The sequence below is a fragment of the Onychostoma macrolepis genome, chromosome 06, assembly GCF_012432095.1.
Source record: "Onychostoma macrolepis isolate SWU-2019 chromosome 06, ASM1243209v1, whole genome shotgun sequence".
Lineage (NCBI taxonomy): Eukaryota > Metazoa > Chordata > Actinopteri > Cypriniformes > Cyprinidae > Onychostoma > Onychostoma macrolepis.
Window position 1 is genome coordinate 28,360,820 of NC_081160.1, and position 13,936 is coordinate 28,374,755.

The 13,936-nt window shown below is 35.7% G+C and overlaps 2 protein-coding genes across 3 annotated transcripts in view; one reads left to right on the forward strand and one right to left on the reverse strand.

The window, feature by feature from the left end:
* The window catches only part of tubb1 (tubulin, beta 1 class VI), a 54,014-nt gene that overhangs the window by 31,275 nt on the left and 8,803 nt on the right, over positions 1 to 13,936 (forward strand). The gene's annotated exons all lie outside the window — the stretch shown is intronic.
* The window catches only part of gnas (GNAS complex locus), a 42,487-nt gene that overhangs the window by 27,830 nt on the left and 721 nt on the right, over positions 1 to 13,936 (reverse strand). Inside the window, exons 1-2 of one of the 2 annotated variants that reach the window (XM_058778401.1) lie at positions 3,316 to 4,687; positions 1,097 to 1,169 (exon numbers count right to left, since the gene is read on the reverse strand). In XM_058778401.1, the coding sequence (XP_058634384.1) occupies positions 1,097 to 1,169; positions 3,316 to 3,454 (212 nt within the window). In that variant the 5' untranslated portion in view covers positions 3,455 to 4,687. Of the gene's footprint in view, positions 1 to 1,096; positions 1,170 to 3,315; positions 4,688 to 13,936 lie in introns of those variants that run through there. The other variant, XM_058778400.1, reaches the window with a different exon arrangement.

The window sequence follows — 13,936 nt, forward strand, 5'->3', positions numbered from 1 at the left end:
ATACCCTACAAATTAAAAGTGTATCATCGCAATTAACTACTTTGTCATTCTATTTTCTTCACTATATAAGGCATGAAACATGATTAAGTTTCATATTACACAAGACTAGAGTTAAAAACAAAAGAATTATAACTAATATTATTAAAAAAGTCTGACTCTAAATTCTGATTGGATGAGCTGCATTTGATTCAGATTGTTGTAAAATAGCCAAATACAAACATGTGACTCTACATTAAATGAATACTATATTAAATGCACGTATAGAACATTTTAGATAAAGTAGTCCTGGCCACTGCGCAAATATACTATCTACCACAGAATAAACGTGTAACATTACAGGGCATAAACCACCATAGCATTACTAATCCTTTTTTTCTTGACTTTTCCTGCTTTCTAATCATCAAATTAGAACTTGTTTTACAGACGCTGCAATCGCAGTCTTTCTATTGACTAATTCATGCAACAATTATTTGCCTTTGTCTTATTTTAGCATTGAAATTTTAACCTGTCTCGAAATACTGATGGTCCGTGTTTCTGTAACTTCTGCAGTATTTTTGGACACCCTTACTACACTGATTGAGGACTAGATTAGAGTATAGTAAATTATATTAACTTAATCACAAAACTGGTTTCAGACCAGCTGCTAATCATTTCATAATGGTAAATACTACTTATTGAAAGTCAGCTTTTTATTATAATGGGACTTTCAGTGAGCAATATCATGCTACATTAATAAAATGTCCAGTCACAATGAAAAATAAAGCACTGCATTTTATTTACAATAAATACATATACTCTAAAGTTATAAATATAACATGTCCCACTAAATCAAGAGAACAACACAATGACGTAAAGCTCGCCTTTACCACATGGATTACTGACTTGGATATCACATCCTCCCAAACCCAACTTTTACTGAAAAATATTACAGCAAAACGACGTTGCCAACAAAATGGCATGATGAATGAAAACAGGGTTTGTTTATACGCTATATCATACTTAACTGTAGGCTATGCTTCTGGACGGAATAAAAATCTAGTTTGCGTTTGACTTAAGTGGAATCAAAAAAGTACATAGATGTGAAAGCAATACTTACTCAGCATTGAAGCCATTGACATGTAAAATGCGCATCTGTTTGACTATGGTGCTTTTCCCCGATTCTCCAGCCCCTGAGAGACGAGCAAAAGAAAGATATAAATCACAAGGGATGTGGGAGGAGGAGAGGGTCAGATATCACCTGATTCAACAGGAATAATTCATTCAATTTCACAGTAGCATTTCTTTTTAAAGGCAAACTAAACATGCACCTCAAGCAGAAATTTCATGCTAAAAATCTAAAAGCTAAAAAGAACGGTCTACGAATTAATATTATTGTTGCAAATGTGCAACAGCTGCAAAAAATCAACAATAACAAAAAAACAATGTCACAACACTTAACACATGGAATATGCTATAGAGAATATCACAATTTTGTCCTTTAGTACACAAATAAAATGTTGCCAATTTAAGACATTTTAAAATTACAAACACTCTACAGTTGCTTCCATATTTCATACCTCACGAGATTTCAATAAGATGCTTCTTTCATTGATTCTGATTTTTCATTCAATTATAAACAATATCACTCCCATCAAATCCTCTTGTAAGTAAACCAACTAAACAGGAACTGGTTAGCTATGCATCAAATAAAATAGTGAAATGCAAAACAAAACATTAAGGAACTATCCAGAAACGCCACCTAACTTCTCTGTCAAACACTGACAAAGCTGAATGATTCTACAATTTATGGTCACCAATGCACAGTTGTCTGAGTTTCCAAGTGCGAAATATGAAAAGAGAGTTAACTTTTCCCCTGCAGATGTGAAGCACAAACTACAGAAGCACCAACACACCTCAGATTTAGGCGCTCAGTTCAGATGTATGATGGGAACCTCTTTATCACAACACATATTTTGTTACCAGGTTCCAATTGTGTCAAATGGGCCAGTTTGCATACAGGAATTCCACTTTTGTGCTCCAGTTACACTGGTACACATCCCCAAATCATATATCATTACAACACACTTGAATCATGGGTATCTAGAAATATCCCTTAAACACCAGACATTATGATTTAGAGTGCTTCACTATGTTGAATACATGGGATTTTGATTTAGAATAGGGTACTTTTAGGCCATGTGTGTATCTGAAAAAAAAAAAAAAAAAAAAGGCTGTTAGAGAACTGGGTTTTATGAGAATTAGTGAGACCAGTCTCTTAAACAGAGACTAAATCAAATCCAACTGAAGTTAAAACAACTCCATGTCGTGCTACAAAAGATCCATGAAATTAAAACACTTGCTGATTTTATCGGGTTTAAGGTAGTAAGGTAGTAGACCAATGTTTTTTTTCTAAATAGCCAATAACTCCAATGCCGATATCTAAAGAGCAGGGTGACCAGCATAATGCTGATATAAACATACTACAGTTTCACGAAAGCAAATAAGACATATACAAAATTGTGGAATTTAAATAAACTTCATTATTGTACACTTTAAATTACTCAATTCACCAAAAAAAAAAAAAAGAAAGAAAGCCCATCATTCCATAACTATTTTGGAACTGACAATAAGCAAAATGACCATTTCTGTTTCTGTTCATCGGCTTGGTGAAAACATCAGTCTATTGCTCAACTAAACTATGAATATTTAAAGCATGAAAAATATGTTAACTTATCTAATCAGTTGTAACAAACTTACAAATCTCTCTTACTATTATCATTTTGGGGATGTCCAGAATGCTAAACCATTAAAATAGCACTATGCAAGCAACCCTTACCAGAACTAAACCTAAAAATGATGCACTAATCTCCCAAACATCCTAATTCAGAAATGTTTACTTAAACAGATATTTCCATCTATATGTACAGTAAGAAGCACGATGCAAAAACCACCCTAAACTCATGAACGCCGGCCTAAAGAAACAGCATATGCATGTGTGAGTGTATGCTTGTGAATGTGGGATCTCCAGATAGTTGTGAATGAATTATAAAATCACGGGAGCCCAAATATTTCCATAATGCAAAACCTATTCAACATAAATCAGATGGGAATGAATGGAGTGATTGAGCGGTGCTGGATGAAGCACCACAGGCCCTGAGGTGTCCACTACTACGGGCCAGGAATCCCAATCGAAACGCGTGTACCCCCATCATGTTCTCGGACAAATGAATCAAATGCACACAAAACGCTACGAAATGTGACAGGCCCCGATGACGTCACGCGCATCAGGAAAGTGTTCGCAGCAGTGACAGAACCTCAGCTTTCAGACCAACCTACCTAACAGTAGTAGCCGATGAGTTGCTCTGTAGATCTGTTTGTCTTTCTGGAGCTGTTTCTCTATCTTTTTGTTAGCTTCTCGCTGGGCCTTCTCCTCATTTCGCTGGTCCTCAGTCTTACTGTTGCCCAAACAACCCATTTTCCCAAAAACCCAAGAAAAGTTTTGGGGTGGGGTGGGATGGGGGAGGTGTATCTACCGTATGAATAAATGATCCAAATTCCTTGATTGGCCTCCGATCAGAACACTTTGATGGAAAACCGGGACATTTATACTTGTATGCACATCGCTTCCCCGGATTTCGCTGATAAGGGCAGGAGGGGAGCACGGGGAAATATGAAAGCTATGGGTGACTAGTACTGGCGAGAATAGGTGGTGGTGAAAACACTAGGCCGGCCTACAGACGGCCGAGTCCTGTCGAGCGCTTTGCTGCTATAAAATAAGAGATTTCTGTGTATGGATGTGCATCCAGCGAAGCCTTCGACGTTACATGAATGATTTCGGCTTTCCCACGACTGCGATTTAGCAAATTTCCCGTCGCGAATCCATGGTCGGTTTCCCGAAATAACGAGCGACTCCTATTAAAATCATCAATAGCTCCACAAAACGCAATTCTTTTCGGTTTCTTGCTGTCGAATCCGTTGGCCGATGCAACGAGACGGGCAGAACGAGATAGAAAGGGTGGCTACAAATTAAAAAAATAAATATTTCCACCAAAATGACGGCATGTGGATCATTCCGCCCTGCGCCGTGGCCGACATGAACCTTTTAACTCCGTTACGAAACGACGTTGTCTGCGAGAAAAATACGGCGGTGCTGCTGAAAAATTCCCCTCAGATTGACGCTATTTTCCCTCCTGTTCTGCTTACGGTGACTGATCGCTTTTTCTCGGCTTGTCCAAATCAAACGAGGCCCTTCGCCGTCTTCTCCGTTACTGTAATTTGAATTTCTCCTCACATCCGTAGGCTTTGCTTTGACGCGAGCGGCGTTCCTCACGGTTCTTTCAACCGCAGATGCAAATGCGAGCGATTCCGTCGATATTTTACCGGTTATCGCAGTCCGAGTCCGCTGTCAGGCTACGCTTTGTATCCTTCTTGAATCCTTCTTAGATCATGTGCATTTGGATACGTGAAGATAAATCCGACAGCACAACGACAGCGATGGATTCCCTACGGACGGAGCGCGTTGAATCCCCAATTGTGGCGAATGGATCCTTTTCGAGGGTGTATTTTTAGCGATTATTTCCTTTTCTCAGTGAATTGTACATTGAGATAGACAGCGTTGAAGAGATGGGTGGGGCAAACAGCTCTCATTGAACCCTGCTAATCACATGACAGCCCAAAAACGTCAGCAAGCGGCGATTCTGCGGAGCGAGGCGCCCTCTTTGAAGACATGATTCATACGTGATAAAGTTCGCGATTCCCACCCGATCCGTCTTTGACTATTGACCATTAGCGCTGCTTATGTGTAGGGCAGTGCGATACAATCTTATGTTTAACGTATTATTCTCTGAACCACAGCTTCGACCTGAAAATATGTAAACACGCTCGTTTTAAATAGGACTGGGGACCGAGAGCTGCTTCCGTGAACACATACCACAGCCGAGTAATAATTAAATCATTTTAATCACTTAATGGTTTTTGAGCGTACGTTTTGCATCCGAGGCACATGGAACACAGTAGCCTAATAACAATCCTCTGACCACTGTGATTCGAATCTCGAATGGATGGCTCTTTTGAGTCATGAATCACCAACATAAAGCGCGACTAGTGCAGTCCGATTCTCGAACGACTGACTCGAATGAGTCGGTTCTTTATAGTGAATTAAAACATTTATGAATCACACAGAGCGCTTACTGAACGTGTACTGAAACGTACACATAAAAAAGTTTTAGACAAATATATGGTTTTAAAAATGTGTGTTTTTAATAGAATAAGTTAGTCGGACCATTTATGCCTACTGCCATCTGAAAAGTCCTCAAGAAGTATTGTCAAGCACATCTTTTGTAAAAACTATTTGTTATATCTGTATGTGAAATGTTATGTAAATATGATATTCTCATGTGGCACCAGATGTCTGAGGACAGTGAATGCAATACAAGTTACAATTTTTCTTTTCAAGTATTTAAAAAAGAAGTAACATTTATTAGTAGATATTTAGAAATTACTAAAGAATGTTTGAATTTCAGTGTTTGTTGTCTGTTGATATGTACTTAATCCTGATGGCCTCAGTAAATTGATAACTTTATGTAACAATTATTGTATTAATAAACTGACACATTTGTGAGAGAGCACTTAATTATTAATCACTGCAGTGTACACAAACGTAATTGCAAATAGTTACTTCTTAATATATTAAAAGTGTAAATATTTTGAAGGTATATTTTATGGCCACTGATTTAAGCCATGATTTTTCCAATACGGCAACAACATACAAGGGTAGCAAACCAGAAGTAAAACATACGCTGCAAAACCAGAATGATTCACCAGCCAAAGGTTTAGAGTCCAGGCTCATGTTCATTTGAATGGTTAAAAGTGCTTCTTATTATTACTACAATAATTATAAGCTTCCTACAACAGTATTTATTTTCTATTTTGTAAACTGATTAAGTAAGTTTAGCTTGAAAAAGTACTATCTAATCTGCCTGCTGAGAATCTCCTCAGACATGCAATATGTCATGTACATGTGCAATTTTAATCAGAAACACTAAATAATCTAACATCAGCTTATATATATTCTATTTTGGCAATTAAATTCGTTAGACTAAACAAGATGCCAAAGACTTTTTAGAGGTTTGTTACAGTCAATCTAAATTAAAGTAAAACTAAATAAAATAGTCAAGTTTTCTACAAAATTATTTTAATAAAAACTGTCTTAACATATACTCAAATTATTACTTGTTCATTGTAAACATACAATATATCACGCATTACATTCATCAGACACGCTAGAAAGAAAATGTATACTGACATACATCTGGCAATAAACTATACTTGTACTCTATAATCTGTTTTTTTAAATACATTGCATTGGTTGCTTTTAATACATGCATTGTTCGGTGTGAATTATAGTCTAGAAGTACTAGAGTTGTTTTTCCTTCATCTAAAAAAAAAAATGGCACTGATATTATTTTATTCAAGCTATAGTAACAATCTAAAGCCAAACATAAATGAAGTATATTTGGTGCCTTGATTTACAATACATTTATCTGTATTGCTCCAAAGAAAGGCTTAAAATAGTGACATGCTGATAGTCAGAGAGTAAACCAAAGAATCCAGACACATAGTTCTAGTATAAGAGATCATGCAAAAGTCAATGTGATGTCAACACATGAGAGATAAACTACTGTATGACAGAGACCGAAAAGGAAAATGACGTTTCATTGAGCTATTTTTTGACACCCTGTGGTCTATTTTTGATCCCATAATCTTTGTGTGGCATTTGGGGGCAGAGACTAAACCGACTCATTTGGAAACAAGGATATGCTTATACAGTGAAGGTTTGTTAAAAGTTTAAGCCTGAACTAATCAACACAACAGTTAACAAGTCACTGCTCAAAGTTCGTCAGTGGTCACATGCATATACAATTATATTCCATTCTGAGACAAAACCAAAGTTATCACCTTTAAATGTAAGGATGCATGGATAATGTATGGCAGTTGAGATTACTCTTGGGTTTGAGGACACTACACTATGATCTGTCACCAGAAGGTGGCAGCATTGCTCTAATATTTGATCTCCAGCAGACTTGTTAATTGGTGAACCTATTTGTCCCGAACTCTATATGCAACAGATAAATGAGGATAATCACAATGCTCTGTCTCATATTCTATGCTGAAGAAGGAGTTTGACAGAGCGCAAAACATCAAATATCCATTACATATGGCACATTATCTTAATAATAATAATAATAATTATTATTATTCACGGTTGTTGTTAACCCTTCTATTTGAGAAATGACTATCCAAATAAACATTAAATTACTTAGCAGTTGTGGAAAACATCTTTTGTTGTCCTTACAAGTCTTAAGTCTCTTTCTTAGTTTCTTCCTTTAATTTGTATGAAGGCTGATCGACAGTGGATAAATATTTATGGGTACTGTTTCCTTGTTTTCCATTGTACGTGAAGTTTATTATTCATAACAATGTTCTTTCACTACATATTAAGGAGTCATAGATCAATATATTAGCCAATATTTCTGTGGCCAAAATGCTTTGACATATGTGACCCTGGACCACAAAAATTTCCTACCGTAAATATATCAAAACTTAATCTTTGATTAGTAATATGCATGGCTAAGGACTTAATTTGGACAACTTTAAAGGTGATTTTCTCAATATTAATTTTTTTTTGCACCCTCAGATTCCAGATTCCAAACCATACATCAATGGAAAGCTTATTTATTCAGATTGAATATGTTGTATAAATCTAAATTTAAAAAAATTGACCCTTATGACTGGTTTTGTGGTCCATGGCCACATATTGAGTGCGGCAGGGTCAGGATCCAACGTGCAGCTTTGTTAATGTATAATAAATATTTTTTATATGTTTTAATTTCAGAAACTTTTGAGAAGATATTGTTTAAAATTAAGTTTGTATTTGTTTTACTTGCCATTAATTATTACAGGGCTTTAAAAATTCTTCAAAAGTCTTAGTTGTGTCAAATTTAAGCCCATAAAAAGTCTTAAATGGTATAACAAAGTCTTAATTTTAATTTCAAGAGGTCTTAAATTTGAGGAAAGAAATTGAAGAATTGTGAAATAGCTTAGCTATGATTTCATTGATTAAAAATGAGCACTGCATGTTTCAAAGTCAGGTGCTGCGCTGCTTTGTGTACTGAAATTACCGGGGAACAGGGTCGTCACTAGTGGGGTGAAAGGTGATGACGATTATAGGGGCCTACGGCTGACAGGGGGCCCCTGGCCATTTCAGCCACACAGAGAGCCATGTCTCACAACACCGAACCGAGCTCTCCTTCGCATCCTCCTGCACCTGAACGAACAAATAAACCTCGCCAATTTAAACATACAAACACAAAAAGATGCAAACAGTTTAATTCAGCACCTGCTCTCAGTTTTGCCTCTCCTTGCTGTTGATCCAACAAATACATACAAAATTATGTCGAAATACCCGTCTTGGCGAGTATTTTCGAAAAAACTGTTGGTTATGTCTTAAGTGAACGTAAGCAGTTTGGAAAGAAATTGGATGTGTATCATTATATTGGATGCATTGTCTCTTAAAGTGGCCGTGCCTAATTTACTAGCTGCTGTCAGTGTTCTTAAAGGTGCCATAGAATGCATTGATACAATATTTTAAATTGTTCTCTGATATCTACATAGAAGGTATGTGGCTTAGGTAAGGGAAAAATTTCTCCAGAAATGGTTTTACATGTCCATTTAAAATCCTAGGATTTGTCCCTAGAATGAAATGGTCTGTTATTATCTTATTTGGAAGGGTCATGAATCATAATTTTGAGCTCTGCTCTGATTGGCTGTTTCACAGTGTGGCTCATTTCAGTAGCTCACACAGCAAACAGATCTCTACTGTCCGGCATGAAAAATGGAGAGATTAGGCATCCAACCTTATATGTTTGAGCCTGTATCAGACGAAGATACAGATTTTGAGAGATTTTGCGGTAACACTTTACAATAAGGTGTCATTTGTTAACATTAGTTAATGTATTAACTAACATGAACAAACAATGATCAATACATTTATTACACTATTTATTCATCTTTGTTAACGTTAGTTAATCAAAATCCAGTCGTTCATTGTTAGTTCATGTTAGTTCATAGTGCATGAACTAATGCTAACAAACACAACTTGAGATTTTAATAATGCCTTAGTAAATGCTGAAATTATCTAAGATTAATAAATGCTGTAGAAGTATTGTTAATTCTTAGTTCATGTTAACTAATGTTGTTAACTAATCTTAACTAATGAACCGTATTGTAAGTGTTACCAATTTTGCAAGAATGTTTAGCGTCCATGGATAATCGCTGTGAGACGCTGCTGGAGTGAACAAGGCTTGAGAGCGAGTTCAGAGTTGTGAGTAAGGGTGCGGACGCAGCCTCTGTGTTGCCAGATCCAGCTGTTATAAGCGTTTTTAGATTTGTCTTTTCCACTTTTTTTGACACATTAGAAAGTTAGTAAAGTAGGACGTTGCAGTTTAGGGTCAGTGATGTCTTTATTTTATCTTAATTGCAAAAGATTTGAAATCATTTCAGTTTATTTTTATTTATTTATCGTTTTAGTTTGTTTTAATAGCAATATCTAGCAACACTGCATCGATGATTTGGCTGTACAGGTCCGGCTGGCCTAGAACATGGGCTGGTATACGTCATGCAAATGTTGGAGGTGTAAACAATAATGATCCTGACTGTAATGTCACAATCGGTGTTATGTTGGGATTAGCCTCTTTTTCAGTAGTCTTTTGGACGCACGAGATTTACATAAGGAGGAGGAAACAATGGTGTTTGAGGCTCACGGTATGTCATTTCCATGTACAGAACTCGTATTATTCAACTATGCCAAGGTAAATACAGTTTTCCATTCTATGGCACCTTTAATGCTTATCCAATAAATTAAATGAAAGAAAATCTCTCACAGCTCTTCACTGAATTACTTTGAGGTTTTAACAAGGATTAATCTATATTTAATTTATACAGTGAAGACTATGCAATGATATTTTACATTTGATTATTTAGTTTCTGTACCTGGACACCTACAAAAAAAAAAAAAAACTAAAACATTGTTTAATTTGGGCCCATGGGTACAACCTGCACCAGCTACGGTCCTGCTGGGGAAACCAATATATTTCTGCCTTTCCAAAAGCACCACCTGCTGGCAGACAATGAATTTGACTCTTCTCTTTTCATAGAAATTGTGTACATGCTAAAATGTAAAGTTATTATTTTCTAAAACCTTTTTTTTTTTTGTGAAAACCTGTACCTAAACTGTAAAACATGTTTTTACAGTCATTTTACTGTTTAATATGTTACCATAGACATTACCCAACCCCACTCATATGGTATTAATTTTATTAGTGCAGGTCTTAAAAAAGGGTCTTAAGGTTTTCTGTTTTGAGTTTGAATGATGAATAATCACAAAATGAAATGGGACAGAAAGATGTGAGATGTGTGTACAAAAAAGAGAAGAGTTTTGTAGTTTGCTGAATAAGTAGAAATAAAAATGTTTAGCTTATTTAACACCATTTTTTATCCCTTTGAGGAAAACATGAGTAGTGTTTGTAGGGCGTTTCCTGTAAGTCTCTGTGATATTCTTGTCCTTACTGCAGATGAGTTAGGTCCCTCCTTTAATGTTCTATGGGATTTTATTCACCCGACAATAAGAGATATAGCACTGTTACACAATGAGGTTTAATACAGTCCAACCTTTAACTCAGGACCCATTTATGTTATGTCACATTACATAAGACAGTCCCTTTCAAGGAAAGAGGTAATTCGGGGAATTAGTCGCCTTCCCCTCGTCTAATGTTATATTAAGAACTGCATGCCTTCCCTAAATTTGAACCTGAACAAAAATACATCAATGAACTTGCTAAAGTTTCGGCATGCATTACAGACCAATTGGCTTAATTTAGTTGTGTGTAACCAGAGGTTAACAGCCCCTGATTCTATTAAAACAGGTGTTGAATGTCTTTTGTCATGCCCTGCATGAAGCTGCATGATCAACAGTGGACTCCTTATGAGTCCATTCATCTGATTTCATGCAATATTTCATCCTTCATGAGAGGATGTGATTCTGTTTAAGTGAGCAATAACAGCATGCAATCACTTAAAATAAGACATTACACTTGTGGGCTTGCAGCTGTGAGCAGTGAGATCCAGCCTCAACAACAGAGGCAGCAGTCAAAAGTGGCCACATCAAAAGAGACCAAGTTGAGCTACAAATATTTTCATTGAGATTGATTCTGCTTTAAAATGACAAATTGTTATTAAAAGCCCAAAAGCAGAAAGAAGGACACACTTCATAACCAGACTTCCTTTTTAGACGAGCGTGCACAAACACTACCGGCCAAGCCCCATAAAACACACACCACACAGAGATCGTTTGCCTACATTCTAAGGTTGCAACAATCAGCTTTGTATGTGTGTGTCATCTGTTTTTGAACCGAGCACCCGCATGACTAGAGTATTTTGGTCACAGAGCTTAACAGTTTCTTCGTTTGTGTCATCAGACTGCCCTCCTTTCCTTGTGTAACTTGTTAATAAAAAGAAGAACAGCTCTCATAAAGGTAGCAGCATATGAGGCCTTGTGTAATGCTACTTTATCAAACCACGACTGCTCTAATGCTGTTTGTGCCTCCAAGGAAGGCCAAAGGGGAAGTCAACCAGTTTGAAATAAAAAAATAAGGCACTAGAAATTTCTTGGGATTCGTCACACCTTTACATGTATGCCAGACCGATGGGAATAGACACATTAAATCTCATCCTGGTTTACAGAAAATATTCAGCAACACTTGGTTTTTTATCCAAAGAGGAAGTCGAGCCACGCGACTAGTGCAGAAGTACACACAGAAAAATAAGGGTTTCAAATTGTACCTTTTTGGGTACAACAGCTTATCCCTGGAGCAGTACCCTTAAGAGGACATATTTGTACCTTTTTTACCCCTAATAGGTACATATTAGTATCTTAGAGTAGTAATACATACCCTTAAGGTACTAATATGTACCTATTAGGGGTAAAAAAGGTACCCATTAGGGGTAAAAAAAAAAAAAGGTACAAATATGTCCTCTTAAGGGTATACTGCTCCAGGGACAAGCTGTTGTACCTAAAAAGGTACAATTTTAAACCCTTATTTTTCTGTGTGTAGGAGGAAGGGGAAAAAATAATAAAACGTATGCCACAAGAATAGCACTGCAGTTTTAAAAAATAAAATGGTCTTCGGAAAACAGTTTCACTTCACTTTTGTACAATTTTAGACCGGAATCAGCAGAATGTTATGTTCTGCAAAAAACGTCTGAGTTATAATTTCATTCTTTGCTAGACAAAAAACAAAACAAGTAGGGCCAGTTTTCCTGCTACAGATTAGATCTTGACCAGATGTTTTCATTGTTATGACAATCCACGACGATCACAGAAACCAGGTTTAATCTGAGTTAAAAAAGCTCAGGCCGTATGAAACTCAAAATTACTTTAAATGCTCTTTTTGCACTGTATACATTTTAGGGGGCATATTCAGAATAGCGGTCAATCAAAATGTGTTTTTAATGACCGACTGAAAACCAGGATGACCATAGTTTCCACCAAAATACCACAAAACAACCTTTCACAGTACTTTCCATGGACAAAACTACAAAATAGGACCTGAAACTTAAAAAGAAAAACGCAATCACTTCATTTTCTTTCTCAACAAGTGGTCGGTGAAAAGAGCTACTTGTTTTTTTATTTTATATGGGTTTGTAGTGTCTACAGTTTAACATTTATGTGGATTTTTGTAGCAGTAAACATTAAATTAACAAAATGTGTACAATTTTAAATGAATAAATAAATAAACAAACCTATGAATGAAAGCATGGGTAAGACCAATTTTTCACACAGTATGATGCTATTTTTAAACAAAAGAAAAAAGACAGACACCACAATCAACTCCTCTTCTAATACATGGATGCAACTTCTGAAATCCACTGAAAATGATATACTATCTCTATACCTTTATCATTCATCGGTATTATATGATCTGTGACAAATTACAACATAATTCTAATATTCTATACTGCATTGGATGGATATCATGAACATTAGGATGCATTTTCCTGAAAAATTCCTTGGGTTATTTTCTTCATCCCTTAATAAAGCACAAACTCCACCCACGGGAATTACATATTTAATTCTTACACCTAGAGAAGCAGGATCTCAAAAACAAAATCTGTGCAAGTGCATGAATAAAAAAAAAAAAAAGCTGCACATTTCTTTTTTTCAACCCTATCCCTATCTTGGTTTCCATTGTAAGTGTATTACTGTACATGTACCTTTTATGTTATAATAATAATAATAATAATTGTAAAAAATAAATAAAAATAAAATATATATATATATATATATATATATATATATATATATTTTTTTTTTTTTTTTTAATAAATGAGTCTCTGGTCTAATTCAATTATTTTTTTTTTTTTCATTCATTACGAAATCAGACCTGATTCTATTCTCTGGTAATCAACAGCAGGCCACAGATGCTGATGCTTGCATTTAACCCAAAATAGTCTTTAGTCATGATGACCTGCAAAATATGTAATTAAACGAGGAAGAGAGTAAAAAGTATCATTTTATAATCAATGTAAATGTAATTAAGTATTCCATTTCAATTGCACTTGAGTAAAGATTAATATTCAAGTATGCTAATAAAATTTTTACCATTTTTATATCTAAATTTTATATGCATGAATGAACAGATGCTACACTGTATGATTTTAATTGCTAGTGGAGAAGGTCAAGACCTCTTAAGTGGTACAGGTCAAACATACTTAATGCATTTAAAACTTGTTTATGCTAATTTTATTATAGACTCATTAATTAAAACCACGCCATCATCACCTCTAACGCTTAAAAAAGCCACCACTGTATTTAGGTGGCAACGACGGTTACTATGGTAAC